Genomic DNA, 18,633 nt, shown 5'->3' on the forward strand with positions numbered 1-18,633 from the left:
ACTAGATCTGCCTCACTATCCTTGTGACAGTACTTAAGGGAGTTCAAATATCCTTGAGTCAAATGTACATTGGAAAAAGTTCCACATGGGGCTTCCCTGGTGGCGCAGTGGTTGGGAGTCCGCCTGCCGATGCAGGGGGCGCGGGTTCGTGCCCCGGTCCGGGAGGATCCCGCGTGCCGCGGAGCGGCTGGGCCCGTGAGCCGTGGCCGCTGGGCCTGCGCGTCCGGAGCCTGTGCTCCGCAGCCGGAGAGGCCGCAACGGTGAGAGGCCCGCGTACCGCAAAAAAAAAAAAAAAAAAAAAGTTCCGCATGAATGCACACTGTTGATGACACTCCCTAGCAACCGATATTGAAAAAAGGCATTAGCCAAGTCAGCTATGGAAAACTGGTCATCTTTAGTTTGTTGAGTAATGTGTAGCAGTTGAACAGTCTGGACCATACTGGGGACTGCAGAAGCTATTAGCGCTGCTGCTTACTGGAGTCTCCTGTAGCCCTGGGTCAGCCTGCATGATCCATCATCTTCCTCACGGGCAACATCAGGTTACCGTGGAGTGAGGGTGTGGATCAACACACCTGTCCTTAATTAGGACGGTAATGTTTTGTGGCTGTAGGCACATGACAGTGGTTCAAATTAACCACTTCAAAACTCTAAAGGTTCCTATTATTCAAATCCAGTTACTACCGGATTTAGGGCAGATCTACAAGTTGTTTATCTTCCTTGTTCTCCTCAGTACAGGGAAGGATTTTTAGTCAATGACTACATAGATGGCAATGATACATTCAGGTGAGGAAGTTACCCCCACAGCAGAATTTTGAAAATCACTTATTCCAACTTTTAATGACTTTAATTTTTATTCTTCTTATAGTAGCATCTCTCTATTCCCCTAAATTAATTCTATCACCTCCCCAAGGGGCTCACGAGCAGGCCAAGGCAGTGCTCCTGTATCCAGCTGACCTAAAAGAGTTTCTTCTCCATCGGCAGGCCATCTCACCCACACATTTGTAAAAGGCCTTGGTTCTTGCACAGGAATTGGTCAGGAAAGCCCATCCTTCCTGTCATGCTCTTCCTCTATTCCTGCCTGTGGTTGGCAGTATTCTAAAGATGTCCTATCAAGATTCACATACCCTGTTGATTCAGTTGAAAACTAATCTAGGCACTTCCCTGAAGGGACTTTAAAGATGGATTAAGGTTACTAATCAGGTGAATTTACAATGGAGAGAGCATCCTGGATTATCCAGGTGGACCCAGTGTAGCCACATGAGCCCTTGAAAACTGAAGAGGAAGGGCAGAATCCAGAGAGTTGGAGCAGAAGGGAAAGTCAGAGAGATCTGAAGCATGAGGACTGGATCGACTGCTGCTGGCTTGGAAGGGGACCACAATCAGGGAATGTAGGTGGTCTTCAGAAGCCGAGAAGAACTCCCAGCCACCAGCCAGCAAGGAAGCGGGCTGCAGTTCCACACCCACATGGAAGTGGATTCTACCAGCAACTGGAATGAGCATGTAAGTTCTTTTCCAGAGCCTTCTGACACCTTGACTTTGGCTTTGTGGGACCTGGAGCAAGGAAACTAGCTGAGCTTACTAGGCTTCTAATCTATAGAACCATGAGATAGTAGAGTCTAGTGTTTCAAGAAGTAGTAATAGAAAACCCATACCTTGCCTTAGTAGTAAATGTGTGCATTTTGGAAACTCGATGCTGTAGGCTCATGAGAACCTTTCTCTATCTGAATTTCCCCTAATTTTGGACAAGACAAGCATTTCTGCTTTGATATTTTTATATCTTGGCAAGTTCAAGGAGAGACAGTTGTGTTTCCTTGGCTTCATATAAAATTCTATCCAATTTCCTTTTTTTTTTTTTTGCCATACGCGGGCCTCTCACTGTCGTGGCCTCTCCCATTGTGGAGCACAGGCTCCAGATGCGCAGGCCCAGCGGCCATGGCTCACGGGCCCAGCCACTCCGTGGCACGTGGGATCCTCCTGGACCGGGGCATGAACCCGTGTCCCCTGCATCGGCAGGCGGACTCTCAACCACTGCGCCACCAGGGAAGCCCCAATTTCCTCCTTTTTAATGCCATTTTAAATTAACCATCTAAAGACTTCTACACCATTAGGTCATGAATTCTTGCCCTTTACTTGTTTTGATTACTTTTTTCAGTAAAACCCTAACATTTGTATTATCTTGAAGTCTTACGGGAGGAAGCTGGGACTAAAGATCCCACGCTGCCTCTTTTACATCCTCTGAGGTCTCAAGAACAAAATCACATATGGTGTCGATGGTGGTGGGACGCCTTGTTATCATAACCTGGGTGAGGGGCATCAAATAGTGAGTTTGTTTCACTGTCACAGAGCCAGTCCAGCACTGCCTGCATCAGCAGCATTTCTGCAGCTTCAGTAGATACTGACATTTCAATGACAAGGGAAGGACAGGGCAGTTACTTTTCTCTTCTATTCATTCTAGGAATGAATAGCTCCTGTCCTAATCCACTCTCGTCAGCAATGATTTTTCCTAGAACTATCTCCACAAAGATAGCAGCCAAGAGGATCAGGGATGAATGCAAACATCCCCCTCTACTCAACAGTGTTCCAAGCCAGAGACACTGCAACTTGATCTAAAATTCTCAGGAGCCATTTTAACAAGGGTCATCAGGACAGTGCTTGTAACAATTTACAAAATGCCTCCACTTTGTTACTTATTAATCCCTTACTCCACTGGCTTCCTGCCCTCCATGATCTACTGGCCCTGCCTGGATTACCTTCTTGGCTGTAGTGGGTCTCCCAGGCTAAACTGACCCATCAGAAGTTATACTGCCCAGGTTCCTGTGGTTGGAGCTCCACTTGCTAGCCAAAGAGGATGAAACTCAACCCAAGGATACTCTGAACCTTTACTTTTGCTAACGTTAAAAGCTTCAACTGGAATGGATTTAGCCAACCTGCCATCAGTTTGCTCTTGTCTTCTAATTTTGCTCGCTCTTGGCATTTAGGTTCTATCATTTCTAGATTGCAATGGAAAGTCTTATAATCAGTAACTGAGTTCAAAGCCTGTGCAACTTCAAACCAAGTGTGGAAACCACCTCTGCACCAATAGTTCATTTTCATCCCCTTTCTCAGAATCATCCTTTTTCTTTCTAAATAATGCCTAAGCCACACTTTCAGCAAAAAGTAAGTCAGAAGTCTACTAAGCAATCCCACATCTAATGCCAACTGTACCAAAAGAGTGTTTGACTGCTAAAGAAGACTGCTTAGGACCCCAAAATAACAATGCTTATAAATTTATACTCTACTATAGGAAAAGGATACAATATAACTATAGTGTTGAAATAAAGGTTCAGATCACTGCCAAAGACTATCTTATAGCGAGGGGTCTGGGAAGGCTTGGTACAAGTTTCTATCTTCTATAAGGGTCATGGTTGTAAGCACTTTCTTTCTTGGATCAGAAAGATCTACACGTGCATAGAATGCCTTGGAACTAGGGAGCCCAAAATGGAATATCACCGGGTTATAAAATATTTTGCTGGTCATATACACATATCCTTGCTACAAAATCAGCCTTAACAGTAGAAGTTTCCAGGGGGGGAGATGAAAATCATCAATCTCATTCTTGCCAATAAACAACGCTGACAGGCTCCTAAGAACCACCCTAAAACTCCTCCAAACCATGGTTACAAAAGCGACATTACTAATCAGCATGTTTCACGTGTTGGAACCAGAGGTTAGTGTCATGCAGGAACTTTAGCAACATAGTCCAGACAGATTCCAGGTCTGCCAGAAATTAACCTGCATAGCACATCATGTTGAAGAATGGTCCTATTCCTAATTTCTATTATGATTGGGGAGTTGATAGATATCAAATTCTTTCACTGCATTTAATCATTTAAATGACTACATATTTTTCATCTTTTATCTGTTACTATGCCAAATTTACACTAATTTTTCCCCCTAATGTTAACCCACGTTTGTTTTTCTGGTGCTTTGCTAGATCTGGTTTGATAATATTTTACTTGGAATTTTTTTCCATTTTTGTTCATGAATGAATTGACCTGTATAATTCCTTTCTCATTCCATGCCTCCTCCGGTTTTGTTACTAAATTTATACAAGCTTTACTGAACCAACTGGGGAGTGTTACCTATTTTTCTATTCTCTGGAAGAGTTTGTAACAGATTTTTTTTTCCATAAAAGTTGTATAGCATATATTTTTTTTAATTTCAAACTTCTGATTTGATTTCTTTAATGGCTATCCAATTACCGTCTTTTTAGTTTTAGAATCTATCTTGGTATGTTGAATTTTTATAACTTTCCGATTTTATTTTTTCATAGATATTGTGATAAAGTTGATCTTTTTAATCTCGCCTATCTATATTTATGCCTCTCTTTTGGTCCTAATATTATTAATTAGTAATTAGTTTATTGAATAATCAATAATGACCAACATTTTCTCCTTCCCCTCCAAGAGACTGTTGTAGGCTGGAAACTTGCAGTGGGATAGAGGGTCTTGATTCACCTTCTCTCTTTTTGCCTTTCCAAGCTAGCTAACTGGGCCTTGACTCTTCAAGACTTGGTATGTAGGGAATAAGAATGGGATGAATGAAGGAGCTGTCTTACTTTAACTGGTCCAAGATTAAAATGACTTCCACTTCCCTGGGCCTGAAGTATGATTCAGCCTGTATCCTGGTGATTTCTGAATGCTTTAGATGTATTTTCATTTCTTCATCCTCTTTCATGTCTTCTCTATTTCTGGATTCACTATAACAAGAAATGTACCCATTTTATCGATTGCTTCAAAAAACACACTTTAGGACTTCTTTGAGTCTCTCTACTGTATCTTTATTCCCTATCTCTCTAAATGAGTTAAGGCTTAAAGCATTTAGAACACAGCCTGACTATGTACGTACCATAAGTGATAACTCTTATAACCCACTAGGAAATAAACTTCACTAGAGTCCACTTTGTTCAATGCTATGTTCTCAGTCCATAGAACAGTTCCTAGCACAATAAAATAAAATGAATGTCTTTTATCTTTTGAGCCTTCTTTTTCTGTTGTTTCTCCCACTTCTTAAAGAGAATATTTATTTCACTAATTTTCATTCTAAAATAAAAGAACATTTACGTCTATAAATTTCTCTAAATGTACAAATTTTCCTGCATCTTACAATTTTAATAAGCATATTTTCCTTTCTTGTTTAGTTCTAAGTATATTTTAGTTCCTATCATTTTCAAACATGTTATTTGTGTTTTTAAATTTCTAGATTTGGGTACTATTTTCTTTTGTTATAGATTTATAAACTAATTGTGTTGTGGTCAAAGGATATATTAGTAATAACAATTTTTTTTCAATCTGTTGAAACTTATTTTATGATACACTAGGTATATGATTTTCTCTTACTTTTTCCATGTGTACACATTCCCTCCTTGTTGAATGTACAGTTCTATAAATGTCTACTTTGTTTTCAAACTTTTGGTCTCAGGACCTCTATATATTCTTAAAAATATACCGAGGACTCCAAAGACCTTTTTTAAAAAATGTGGGTTGTATCTAACAGTATTTCCCATATTAGAAGTTAAAACTGAGACATTTAAAAATAAAACTTTAAAAAATTGTCATTTAAAATTAACAATAAAACCATTAAACAACATCAAGAAACTATAAAATGTAATTTTTTCTAGTTTTCCTCATATATGTTACACAAATCAATCTAAAAATTAATAGTATTTTCTGAATTTATTTTCCCTCAACACCACTAAATGAGATCTACAGACCAGAATCAACAGCATCACCCAGGAACTTGTGAGAAATACAAATTCGGAACTACTGACTCAGATTCTGTAAGGAGTGGTTGGAAACTGTGTTTGATCAGGCTCTCCAGGTAACTGATGCTTAGTACATATGAGAAGCATTGCTTTAATGCTGTACAATGATCTTTCCATTTAAAAAAATATAGTTTTATTCTTATTTTTAAACTTTTATTGTTAGAGTCTATATACAGAAAAGTACATGAACCATAAGGGCAGAGCTCAATGCATTTTCACAAAGTAAACACATCTGTGTAACAGCACTCAGATCAAGAAACATTAGCTGTACCCCTGACTTTTAATACTCGATTAATTTGCTGTTTTTTGAGCTTTAAGCTCAAATCATATCATGTTGTGAGTACCTTTCTTTGGTTTCTCACTTTTGCTCAACATTTTGTTCATGAGATGCATCAATGGAGTTCCCTCCACAAAAGTTAATTTATTCTCTATTGCTACATAGCACATTGCTATAGTATCCATTCTGCTATTAGACATTTGAGTTGTTCAGTTTTTTACAATTACAAATAGACCTGCTATAGACATCCTTATACATGCCTTTTGGTTAGGATGTGTATGTATAACACACAAGGCATATATATGTAGTTCATTTGAAAGGGTTCCTAAAAACATGTCATATTTAAATACAGAACCTTCTAAATGTCAAGGAAACTCATCACCACTGGAGACACATAATCAGGAAAAACACACATTTTTAATTAAAAATGTATTCCATATTGTACTATGAACTTACTAAACACAAGTTTCAGCATTCGTAAATTTAGCCTGTTTTCTATACAAAAACCTTTAAAAAGTTTGTTTTGTTTTGACCATTTTCAGGTCAAGGCTCTATTCTGATTATTTTCAAGTTGTCTAGGTCAGCAGTGTGCAATGGAAGTATAATGCAAGCCACACATATAGTTTAAAATTCTCTAGTAGTCTCACTGAAAAATAAAAAGAAACAGGTTAAATTAAGTTTAATACATTTTATGATCTCATACCTAAAATATTATAATTTCAACATAATCAAGATAATGAGAAACATTACATTCTTTTTTTACTGTCTTCAAAGTCCAGTGTACTTTTAGGTTTTTCCAGCCATACTTAAACATTTTCCAGTAACTGAATCAAGTAGCAATTTAAAATTTAAGTTTATCGAAATTAAATAAAACTAGTATTCAGTAACTGCATCACACTAGCCATATTTCAAGAGCTCAATAGCCACATGTGGCTAGTGGTTATGCTATTGGGAAGCACAGGCCTGGGTCAAGAGTGGTTTTCTTGTGCTCCACCTGCTAATTTAAGCTGTGATGAAAATTCTAAAAAAATATATTTCCTTTTACACACTGTGGAAGACAGAATTTTGAAACAGATGAGAATGAGAATTTTTTAGTCTACTTCTTTTTGGGGGATACCTTTGTACTTTCCTCTCAATTATGCTGTGAATCTAAAACTGCTTTTAAAAAAGTAAAGCCTTTTTTAAAGACAGTGCAACATAGGAGATTTTTGCTAAAATAGCAAACATGCTGATGGTAATAAGATTCAATCTAACTAACGAAGATTATTTTATACAAGGTGCAAGGGATGAGAACAGCAAGGCTGGTTCAGTAGGAAACTGTTGCGAGCGCTGCAGTTAGTGGAGGATGGGACTAATGGGTGAGAAATTAGAGGAAACAACAGATAATGAAAGTACTAGCACATGGTATAGAGCTATGATTTTATTCTGTATCCCAGCAAGCAATGTTAAAGTTTAAAGTAATCTAATTTTATATTAAAGTTCTGAATTGTATTTCTGAAACATCCGTTTAGGAAGTGACACACAGAATGCCTTAAGAGGGGAAACTAGAGGCTAGGAGCCCAGTTAGGAGGCTATTTCAATTATCCAAGCAAGAGAAGATGAGACCCTGACCTGGGGATAACGGAGATGAAGAAAATGAGGACAGATTGAAGAGATATTTAGGCAATAAAAGCAACACACAAGATGTGGTGAGCAGTTGAATATGTAAAATATTAAGTAGGGAAATACCTAGCATAACTTCCAGGGAAATTGGTCAAACATTTGTACCATTAGCCAAAATTGGATGACTGAAAAAGGAGACAAGCAAGAGAGAGGGAGAAAATTCCAGGGCAGAAAGAAATCCTGAGAGGTAATGTCCTGTTACAGAAAAAATTCCAGCTCTGGAGTCTGGGACTTTGTTTCAAATGGCAACTCCATCATTTTAAATTATTAACCAAATTAGCTTCTGAGCCCCTTGGTCCTCATTTACACTATTTCTTTGAGAACTTTCGTGAGGATTAAATATTTACATATGTTAAAGTTTTAGAATAAACTAGATGCTCAATTAAAAAATATACGTATTTGAATCTGCTGAATGCCTGCACTGGCTACTATGCTGTATGCATAAAAGGGATGAAACCTAGGGTTTGCGCTCAATCAGATTATAACTTAATCTTCTAGTCATTAGGAATAGCAGTGTTTTATGAGCTTTCTGCCTGATGGAATTTTGAACCGACGGTGAATAGGCTGACATCATAATCCATTTCTGTTCTCATAACACACGTTCAATAATTGACTTAATCTAAATCCTCTGGTATTTCTCCTCCTATAAAAGTTTCATGTTGTCATATGTAGTTCCCGCAGCAGTCACTACCGTATAAAACTAGACCGCTTTTATAAATTACTTTTGTTACGCAGAAAAACAGATAGCAATATAAATATTTTATGGTAAGCATTTTACTTATTTCAAAAATCAGGAAACTGAAACAAATCATCAAAAAAAAAAATATCCCATGATCAGCTTCATGTTTTCAGGCTTCAAGAGAAACACTTTTTTAAAGGGGACTCTGCAAAAACGCATTCATGGAGCAAAATGAGACAGTCCTCGCATTCTACAAACAGGGCCAAAGAAAATTCCAAATTCATTCTGGAGACATATGTAAGGTCACGCAGCACCCAGAGCCTTCCATCTTTCTACCCACTGCTAACACCCACCTCTTTTCACGAATTTGATTGCTAACTGCTCAAGAGCAGCAGGTGAAAGAGACGGCAGGATTCAGCCTCAAGCGTTGCCAGTCTCTCTCAACTTCCGCTCAAAGTCTAGCAGGCGTTTAACTTCCCGGAAACGCCCCCGATCCCCACGCACACCCACGCAACACTCCGCCCCCACAGGAAAGCGCCCCTACACTAGGTTCCCACGGTCCCCCAAACGGTCCCCGGATCAGAGGCTTTGAGGGTGCGACCGCGCAAGCGTCCCAGTTCCGCGCAGGCGCCGTAGTTCCGCGCATGCTCAGAGGCGGAGGTCGGAGGGGTCCTGGGAGGGTAGCGGAGGCCGGCCTGCCCCGCCCCCGCCGAGCTTCCCTTCCGCGCCCAGGCCGGCCGGCTTCCCTTTCCGGGAGCGCAGGCGGCGGCCCGTGTCTTTTTCTCAGCTCAGCAGAGTCGGCTCTTGCAGCTCCTCTGCGGCGAGCATGGCAGCTCGGAGACGCGGGGCCGCCCTGCGGCTCTGTGCCACAGGTAAAGGCCGCGCGGGGTGATGCGGGCGGGCGCGGGTACCCTCCCCCGATGGGATCGGCTGCGGGGGCCTGGTAGGGTCTTGGCCCGGGGTGGGGAGAGGCCTGCGGGGCCACCGAGATGCCCTCCGGGTCCTGGGTCCCGAGACTGAGCGGACGTCTTAGGGTCCTTCCCCGGCGCAGCTTCGCTGGGCATCCGCGCCTTCCGTTTGCTTCCGTTCTCGGTGCGGCAGGAAGTTTCAGGAGCGCTGATTCCGTCGATGGGGGTCAAGGATGCTGCCTTACCAGCTGGTGGCCAAACCTGCTTTGCCTTTAGGTTGTGAGTCTTGTCACATCTGAAGAATCTTTACCCACGCGGGGGCCAAGAGAGGGAGGTTCAAGGACGGGTCCTGGTCGGGCCTCTGGGGGCTGTGCGATGTGAGAAGTGACCTGCCGGCGTGTTGGTCTTTCTCATTCTACGGCCGGCATCGGGTACCCTGGTTCTCCCCTCAGTGTGTCCACTTACACAGCAGCCGTTTAGTTCCCTCTACGTGCCAGGCACTGTTCTGTAATTAGTATTAGGAGCGTAGCTCAATTTTGTTTCTATCAATTTGGGGGCGGGGGGAACGGTATTTTGAATGGCGTTTGAACTTTATACTGAGAAGATAATTGTTACTAGAGAAAAAGAAATATAGAAGAACAATTTCCATCTACTCCAAAAAGATGGAATGGTAAAAAGGAAAAATAGGATGAAAATAAACATATATTTAAAGAGAAATTCGGTGTCTCAGGTTTACTAGCCTACATAGAACTTGCTGTCACCATACGGTCGTAAATATTTATTAAACAGGTGAACTACAGTACTTATACTTTTGCATCATTTGTGCCCTGGGATGGATGAATGATGAGTTTTTTGGTAGACTGTAAAAAACCAAAAACATTTTATAGGTGAATAAGCATATAAGCCAAAAGATAAATCAGCATTTATTATACTGTATACATTTTGTCTTTTTTTTTCAGTTTTTTTACTTGATATGGCTTTCTCTAAAGGATATGTGGAAGATTTAGATGAATCGTGAGTATATATTTTTTAAAATAGTATCTTCTTCCAACTGTGATGTTATCTGAATATTTGTATGAATAATATTTTTTTAAATAACACTTGTTTTATTGAGCACTTAATCTACACTACATAATTTGCTAATTCTGTATGGTGGTAGATGTCTTTTTTTAAGTATAGTTGATTTACAATATTATATTAGTTTCGAATGTACTACGAAGTGTGAATGTAATCTTTTAATAACAGAGACAGTAATGACCAATGCTGATGTAGCACCAGTTTTGTTCCAGGAGTTGCCCTAAGTGCTATATATGTATGAAATGGGATTGTGCTCAAGAGTTTTATGAACAGCTATAAGAATAAAAAATTGGCAAACTCTTCTATCTTACCATTTTACCTGTACATTTGTTAAGTCTTTTGGCCTTAGTCACTACTGAGTGGGGGCTGGAATTTGGTAACCACACAGTAACACAACATTAATCACAAGGCCTTGCTTATGGTAGGTGAGGAGTGCTGCTTCAGACCAAAATCCTGTGCGTGATTGATCTTTCAGGCCTGACCATAGGCGATTACAAGGCTTTTCCTGGCAGGCCTCCAGCGGGAAACTGCCCTTCCCACACCAGACTTGGGGCACAGCCAATGCACTGCAGTCTCTGGAGGGAGTTGTAGTCATAGACTCAGGCCCCCAGGGCAGCCGTGCTCATGTGCGTGTCTTCATTCTTAGCCCAGTTGCCTCTTGTGAAGGCCTCCTTGTTGGGGGCCTCATCTAAGGCATTTCTTAGGAAAACCTCCTCTGGGAAACTCCTTATTGAGGGGTGTGGCTGAGGCACTTTTCTCCACTTGGACTCAGTACCCTTCCACTCCTGTCCTTTCCCTTCTCCCTCCCTCTGCCCATGGGTCCTGAGAGAGGCAGGAGCCTTTGGTTTAGGGCTGCTCAACAGTGAGGTGAATTTCTCCAACTGTGCTGCATTCGCGTGCCGCCTCGCCTCTTCCAGTTCCACTCAGAAAAATGGAACACTGAGGAGCTGGCACCTGTTTTTTCTGCCTCTTGGCTTGCACTGTCGTAGTAAGTGAATAAAGTCTTGATTGTGACTTTCAGTTTGGCTTGTTGTCCTAATTAACCACTTGTACACGACAGAATTGGTACAGCAGCAGGGTGGTCAGTTGAGCACAGTCCTGCTCTGGAAGAGCGGAAAGCCCAGAGATCCCACGGGGCACTCAGCAGCCTTGCTAATGGGTATTGGGGCGCCCTAGTGGATTGCTTATGGGCACTTTGATTCTCAGGGAAACCGTTGTTAACACAGAGGTGATTTTGTTAAACTTCATGGTGCCTGGAAGGGTGTGTCGCTCTAGACCTGATCCTTAAGAACGCCCCAGCAGCCTGACTTTGCTTAAGGAGGAGGAAGAAGCAGGGATAGGCAGGTGCGGATGCCCAAGACCCTAACCTTCCTCGGCCGGGTGCTACGTGGACTAACGGTTTTGGCCCATCTGTAGCGAATTTCTAGTAACTGAAGAACACATGTGGCCCACCTTCACAGAGGCTGAAGTGGTCCTGCAGGCCTCCTGGTGGTCTCCTGGGCCTGTGGGGAGGGATTAGGAACAGTGAGTAATGAGACTGTTAACTGTCAGAGTTCTAGGTTTGTCCTTTCTGTTCCTGTTTGTTACTGGACCCAGTTAAGCCTGCTCATGAAGTCAGGTCAGTCAGGCTGTGACACAATCCAAGCCTTAACTGACAAATTTCTGGACATGGAAAAAGCCACCATGAAGAGCACAAAGGTTGACCAGCACAGAGTAACAGTAAGTGGGAACTAGGTGCCCTCTCTGGGATGACCCATGCAAGAGCCTTTCCAGAAGCTCTGAGTGAGGTTGCTCAGTGATGGGGTCTCAAAGGAGGAGACTGATAGGCTCCTTACCAAGGACCTCATGGCCAGGTACCAACCTGTGAGGGGTCTGATGGGCTTTTTCAAAGGTCAGCATGATGACAGCCCTGTGGCTATTAGAATTACATCCACCATCCTGCCTAGTAAGTCTGGAGACAAGTCAGAGAGTCCCAAAACCTTTACCCAGACCTTGACAGGGTGTTCGGTTGAGGCCTCTCTCTCCCCGGGGGCGGGGGCTGCCAAGGTCAGAGTTCATTGGGGAGGTGGAGGAGAACTGCACGTCTTAGGCCTTTTGGATATCAGTATACAGGTGAGTGTGATGCCTACAACCCCTGCTACCAGGAGGAGGAGGGTACACATAATGCCCTCAGGTTTTGGGTCTGTGATGACCAGTGCCAGCACGCTTGCCCAGGCCCGGTCCTGGCTGAGTGCTTTTGGGCCCCTACTCGTCAGCCTGCTACCTGGCACAGATGTGTTAGCTGTGTGCACTCCTGCTGGCCTTGGTCCCCAAGCCCCAGTGGGGATTGCTGCACTTCAGGCCATCTTCCTGCAACATTGGAAGACTGAACCTACCCGACCTTCAGCTCTCAGTGCCATTGTCTCCCCAGAATGGTGTTGGCTGCCTGGTGAGTAAAAGAAATAACTGAGCTGAAGGAAGCCAGAGTGCTCTGTGAGCCTTTTTCTATTCAGGAGCCCCCCATCCCCACCCCCCGACCCCCTTCTGGCCTGTGCACAAGGTCTTGGGTACCTGGAGACTCAACATTGATGACAGGTGGCTCAGTGCCATGGTGGTACCTGACATCAGGAAGATGCTACTAGAGGGAGCTTGGTCTGTGGCATTAATGATGTCACGTGCCAGCATGTGTCTTCACTGGGCTGATAAGGATCAATTTCCTTCATTTGGAATGGATTCAACACACCTTTAATATCCTATGCTTATCTAAATTCCCTGCCTGTCTGCTCTCAGTAGGTAGGCCATGACCTGGAAAAACTTCTAGAGGGAGCACAGACCTTCCACTATATTGATACCAGCTCCTAGATTGCCCAGACATGGTCACTGTCCAACAAGGACCCGACACCATGATGACTCACAGGTGGCAACATGGCTGGGCTGTTAATACCGACAAAGTGTAACAAGTGAGATTCCTGGGGGGTGATCTGGGAAGCAGTACAACATCTCATTCTAGAGGAGATCATTACCAAACTCTTGGCCCTTTCTGACCCCCCAAATAAAAAAGGCTCAGGGATTGATGGGCTTATTGGGCTACTGATGTTGTCACATAACTCATGCAGGGATCTGGCACCCATCTATCAGGTACTAGAAAGGCCACTGCCTTTTAGTTGGGGACCAACCAACAGGTTACTCTAGAGGCTCTTAGGCTGGCCACCAGGCTTCCCTTCTCCTGGGTCTCACTGGTCCGCATCTGCCATTTGAGTTACACATCTCAGCAACCTCTCAGTTCACTGATGGGAGCCTGTGGCAGAAGGACGACATCACAAACCAGCACAGACCTGGTAAGCCCCCCAAGTTGGCTGAAAGATACATAGCTTTTGAGAGGCTATGTTGGCCCTTGGTGGATGAGTGTGGTAGTAGACTCACGAGCAGATATTCTAATCGTTGCTGAAGAACGATAGCTTTGGAATCTCATGAACTAGGAATGGCACCTCCAGGAGCTCAGCTGGAGTCTCACAATTCAGTGAAAAGGTCTCCCGAGTGTCCCTCCACCTCCCAGGAGTAACACCCAAGGAGCCACTGCCTCCTCTGGCCCAGGGGGGACCCAGACATAGAGACCTCCCATACCACCTGTGGGCCTGGTTCACTGATGGCTCCTCCTGGGATGGAACTGGGTGCAGCCCACTTCCAACCTGAAAGAGACCTGTCCTTCCCAAGCGTGGTAAAGGACCTTTGCACAATGGGCAGCTTCATGCAGTGTGGAAGACTGAGATCTGTCCTGCTGTTCCCCCCCCCCGCCCCCGCTCCTTGCTCCAGCCCTCGCACATAGGCCCTGCAGTATGTTCACCCACTCGCTGGGCTCTGGCAAATGGCTCGGCCATTGGTTGTGTGGCATATAAAGCAGACCCCCCTGTGAGGATGGGACATTGGGATGACGATCGGTTCTGCCCCTACTAAGTGTTTTGTTCCCTCCGTGGTTGCTCACCAGGAAGGGCCCTGTGCTGACAAAGGGAAACGACCCATAAGCATCCCGAGCTTGTCAGCTGAACACAGGGAACTGAATTGTCCCCACCCCAGAGCAAGCAGATGTACAGCTAATTGCCTCCCCCTGGACCCACAAGAGGATGGCCCTTGGAAATGCTGACACCGCTGTAGGTTGAGCTGGCATGCACAGACTGCCACTGCTGCGGGAAGACTGAACCAGCATGAAAAAGCTGTCCCGCTTGTCAGACCCTGGTCAAGGCTAACATAACTACCCAGGAACACATTCCTTCACGTTGGGCCAGGGCGTTCTCAGCAGATAGAACACGTTAGGCATCTCATCCCACCCATAGTATCCCCCGGATCCTGACTGCAGCTGACACTTTGTCTAGCCATCCGCACGCATCCACTGACTCGGGCCACACTCTCAGGCCCTATAGGAGGACATTTGTTTCCTATTCAGGTTCCCTGAGAGCACTGTATCTGGTAACAGCCCTGGATTTGCAGTCCAAGCTACACATCAGTGAGCTCAGTCATGGGGCATACAGTGGACTCTCCGTATCACCCCTAATCCACAGGGGTGTTGAGCATTTTAATGAACAGTTAAAGGACAGGTTCAATCAGCGGATGGGAGGGGACAAGATTACCACGGCCTGTATTACGCAGCTCAGGCAAGCGGCCTGGGGGCTAAAGGCAGCAGTTCCCCAGTCCGGTACTTCTCATTAACCCTGCATGTGCGAACACGCTGTCTGCCCCTTCCCTTAATCATACGCCCTTCAATTACGACACTTTCCACTCCATGTGGGGCCCTGTAAGGGACTTCTGTACCCTTCGACTCCTTCCCAAAGACTCAAATTGGTGGGAGAGGAGGATGGCTGTTAAATATCAAGGAGGCGGGGGACGGCAGACTCCAACATTGGCCGCTGCGTGCAGAGCATGGGGTTTTGTCTACAAAGACCTCAAGAATAATGACCATCAATTAGAGGGCTCTGGTTCAACAACTTGCTTAAGGTGGCCGTGACACTTTCCTGGATAGCCCCACGAGATGAATATAAAATAGAATTTTTTACTATAAACCACAAGGGGAGCCAAGCCAAAACATTTGGGGGATTGATTAAGGGCGCTGTCCTTGTCCATGGTACACAGCAGACTGTGCAGTTGTATAGATGTGAACACCTTTGGACCTAACAGCTATAATATGGGGATATGTTCTCTTTGTCTTACCTATAGGGTTAAGAATCTTATTAAAATATCCCCACAGAGAACTTCTGTCACTCATGTAGTACAAATTGAATATAGATCACTGTGCAAGGCACTAGGAGATGAAACAAATACACTCCTCGCGTAGTGTATCTATGGTTGGATAATATGTAAGTAACTACAACGTGTGGAAATTGATGAAAATCATAAAGAGGGTAAAGGTGATATGGAGAGGTCGTTTCTAGCTCTGAGGAATTTAGGAAGGCATTACGGAGTTAGCAGTGCTTTTGGCTGGATAGGATTTGAATATGAAAGAATGTAGAAAGTCAAACATTGTGAGTTTAGCTGTGGTAAGTACCATAGTCTGTTGGAAATCATACTCGTATTTGAGTATGATTATATACTCAAATATATAATCATATATATTTGATTGGGTGCTTATATTTGAGTGGGAAGGTAAGTTGGAGCCACAGTAGTGTAGCAATTTGTACTCTTTTTGTAGGTGGTGGGAAGGGACCCAGAAAATGTCAAATAAGAGTAACATGATCAGAACTGTGTTTTAGGAAAATTCTTTGTAGAGTATTGTGTCAGGGCTCCCCAAAGCACCCCTAGCTTTACTGATTGACAGGAACACTCAGGACTGAGCCTGTCGTGGAAGTCAGAGCCGTGATCTGTTACAGTGAGAGAACACAAAGCAAAATCAGCAAAGGGAAAGGGCGCGTGGGGCAAATGCCAGGGAAAACCAGGAACAAGTTCCCAAGAGTCCTCTCAGAGAGTCACACAGCACGTGCTTAATTTCTTCATCAGGAGTTGCAACCACAAGTGGGAAATGCTACCTACCAAGGAACCTCATTAGAGACCCTGCCCTGGAATTTTTATTGGGGATTGGCCATGTAAGCACCCCTCTGCCTAGCCATTGCCAAAATTCCAGATTCCCTGAAGGAAAGTAGCTGTTCATCACAAAACCACATTGTACAGCGGGAGACCAGTGAACCACCCTTCCCAGATGCCACCCAGGGACCAGTCCTGCAAGCAGACCTTTCTAAGGCTAACCCCTCAGGCCTGCTCTGTAATGCACAGATATAAGTGGAGTAGAGGGGCTACAGGCTAAAGCATTTGTCTGTCTGTGTTTCTACAAAGTCCCACTTTAATTTTTTTTTTGACTCTTTACTCCTTATTATCATTTCTCTACTTTTATTAAGATGTTTAATGGATAAAATCTAGAGGTCTCTCAGTAAAAATAAAAATTTTTGAAAGAATTTGTTCTATGCTCCTATATTTATCAATTTATTATCTTTACCTGTACTATTCAGTTGTAAAGTGGAAACCTACAATCAAAGATTTGTTTTCTTGTTTTTGTTTTTTAGATTTAAAGAAAATCGAAAAGATGACATTTGGCTTGTAGATGTGAGTATGTAAACTTTTTGTACTAAGTAACCGCCCCTACGATTTTAAGTGTTATTTTGCATTCTCTTCACCCCAATATGTAATAGACAGTACTAATGTATATTACCCACTTGGTTTGCTCAGGTAGTACCATTTGGGTTTTTATATTAAAGTGAACCTCAAAGCCTTAGGATTCCTGGCAGGGGAATGATGAAATTCAATGAGGTCCACTTGTGGATTATGTCTGAGGGAGATTATGGTATGATTTTATTACAGAATTCACTCTTTATTTTTTCATATTATCCAAGAGATTGAGTATATTAATATCACTTGGCAGCTAAAATCGTATTTTCATCTTAGTAGTGAACAAAATCAGATTTTCATCTTCCTTTCCTCACTTGGACGCTTTGAATGTATTTAAACCTTATGATGTGTGGGATTCATTTTGACATGCCTCAGTGAAAAAGTAGAGTGGCAGCAAAAGAGATGGAATGAGAATGGCAGAGCTGACAGTTACGGAAGCCAGGCAATGAGGCGTGAAGGTCCCTTGTTTAATTCTGTCTGTTTCCCTTTTGTATATGTTTGAACATTTCCATAGTGTAATATTAAAAGAGAGAGAAATCTTGTTTCATGAAAGTAGGACAAGCAGTTTGTTACACTGTTTCACCGGAGGAACCTAAGTACCACCCCAGCCATCTGGTGATTCTGAAAAAGAAAGAACTAGGGTTTTAGTTTCATCAGCCTGACTTGTCACTGTGCCAAACCAGTCATCCTGATGATTCCCCACGTCTTACCAGTGGTTACGCTTAGAACAGCAGAGGCACCTACTGTGTTGGAATTTTTGTAATAGAAATAAATTTTATCATTAACACTTAAGGGGTGTGCATATGATATATGAAGTGTATTTGGTGGTTTAATTTTATATATAACATGGACATACTTGGGAGCAAAGATGCTTTACTGTAAATCATCTACTTTAAATAGATATCAGTAGTCATTTAAACTTAAAGTAGGATCAGTGTTGAGGTATATCCTAGGAGATGACCTGTCTAGTTTGTGTATATGTGTGTTCTTTTATTTTGAAACCACTTAAAAAATTATATTTAGACCTTTTGTCTAAAATAGATTATTATCCAATCATTTAGTCAGAAAGATTCTTTTAAAATTAAGATTGATACCCAAAGTAGCACAGTATCTTAGTGGTTTTCTCTCTTTTTTTTTCAAACAAGTTTTATGCACCATGGTGTGGCCATTGTAAAAAACTGGAACCAATTTGGAATGAAGTTGGTCTCGAGATGAAAAGCATTGGTTCTCCAGTTAAAGTTGGAAAGATGGACGCTACTTCCTATTCCAGTAAGCATCTACTCAGTTTATCATTCTACTGTTCTCGTAATGAAAGTATTTTAATTACATGAAGCAGTATTCAAGGTAAGAGGAAGAAATATATATATATATTTTTTGCTCATGTAAAATTAAAATTATCTTAGAGATTTCAGACTGTATATTTTATGAGTTAGATGAATTAACCATTGAATATGTAATATGCAGTCTGTGTTAATCTTATACCCAGTATAGATGTATGAGCCATTGTTCCGATTTTGAGCCCACTTGAGATAATCAGTTGCCTGAGACAGCCACAGAAATTTGAGTGTCGAACTCTTGATATTGCTGCATGGCTTAAGAG

General features: G+C 42.8%; 1 protein-coding gene across 2 annotated transcripts in view; it reads left to right on the plus strand.

Moving 5' to 3' along the window:
* Positions 1-9,140: 9,140 nt before the first annotated feature.
* The window catches only part of TMX3 (thioredoxin related transmembrane protein 3), a 50,161-nt gene continuing 40,668 nt past the window's right edge, over positions 9,141-18,633 (plus strand). The window contains exons 1-4 of one of the 2 annotated variants that reach the window (XM_065889685.1): positions 9,141-9,293; positions 10,289-10,343; positions 16,931-16,970; positions 18,179-18,302. In XM_065889685.1, the coding sequence (XP_065745757.1) occupies positions 9,248-9,293; positions 10,289-10,343; positions 16,931-16,970; positions 18,179-18,302 (265 nt within the window). In that variant the 5' untranslated portion in view covers positions 9,141-9,247. The remainder of the gene's footprint in view (positions 9,294-10,288; positions 10,344-16,930; positions 16,971-18,178; positions 18,303-18,633) is intronic. The other variant, XM_065889686.1, reaches the window with a different exon arrangement.

This window comes from Phocoena phocoena, chromosome 13 (genome assembly GCF_963924675.1).
Source record: "Phocoena phocoena chromosome 13, mPhoPho1.1, whole genome shotgun sequence".
Classification (NCBI taxonomy): domain Eukaryota; kingdom Metazoa; phylum Chordata; class Mammalia; order Artiodactyla; family Phocoenidae; genus Phocoena; species Phocoena phocoena.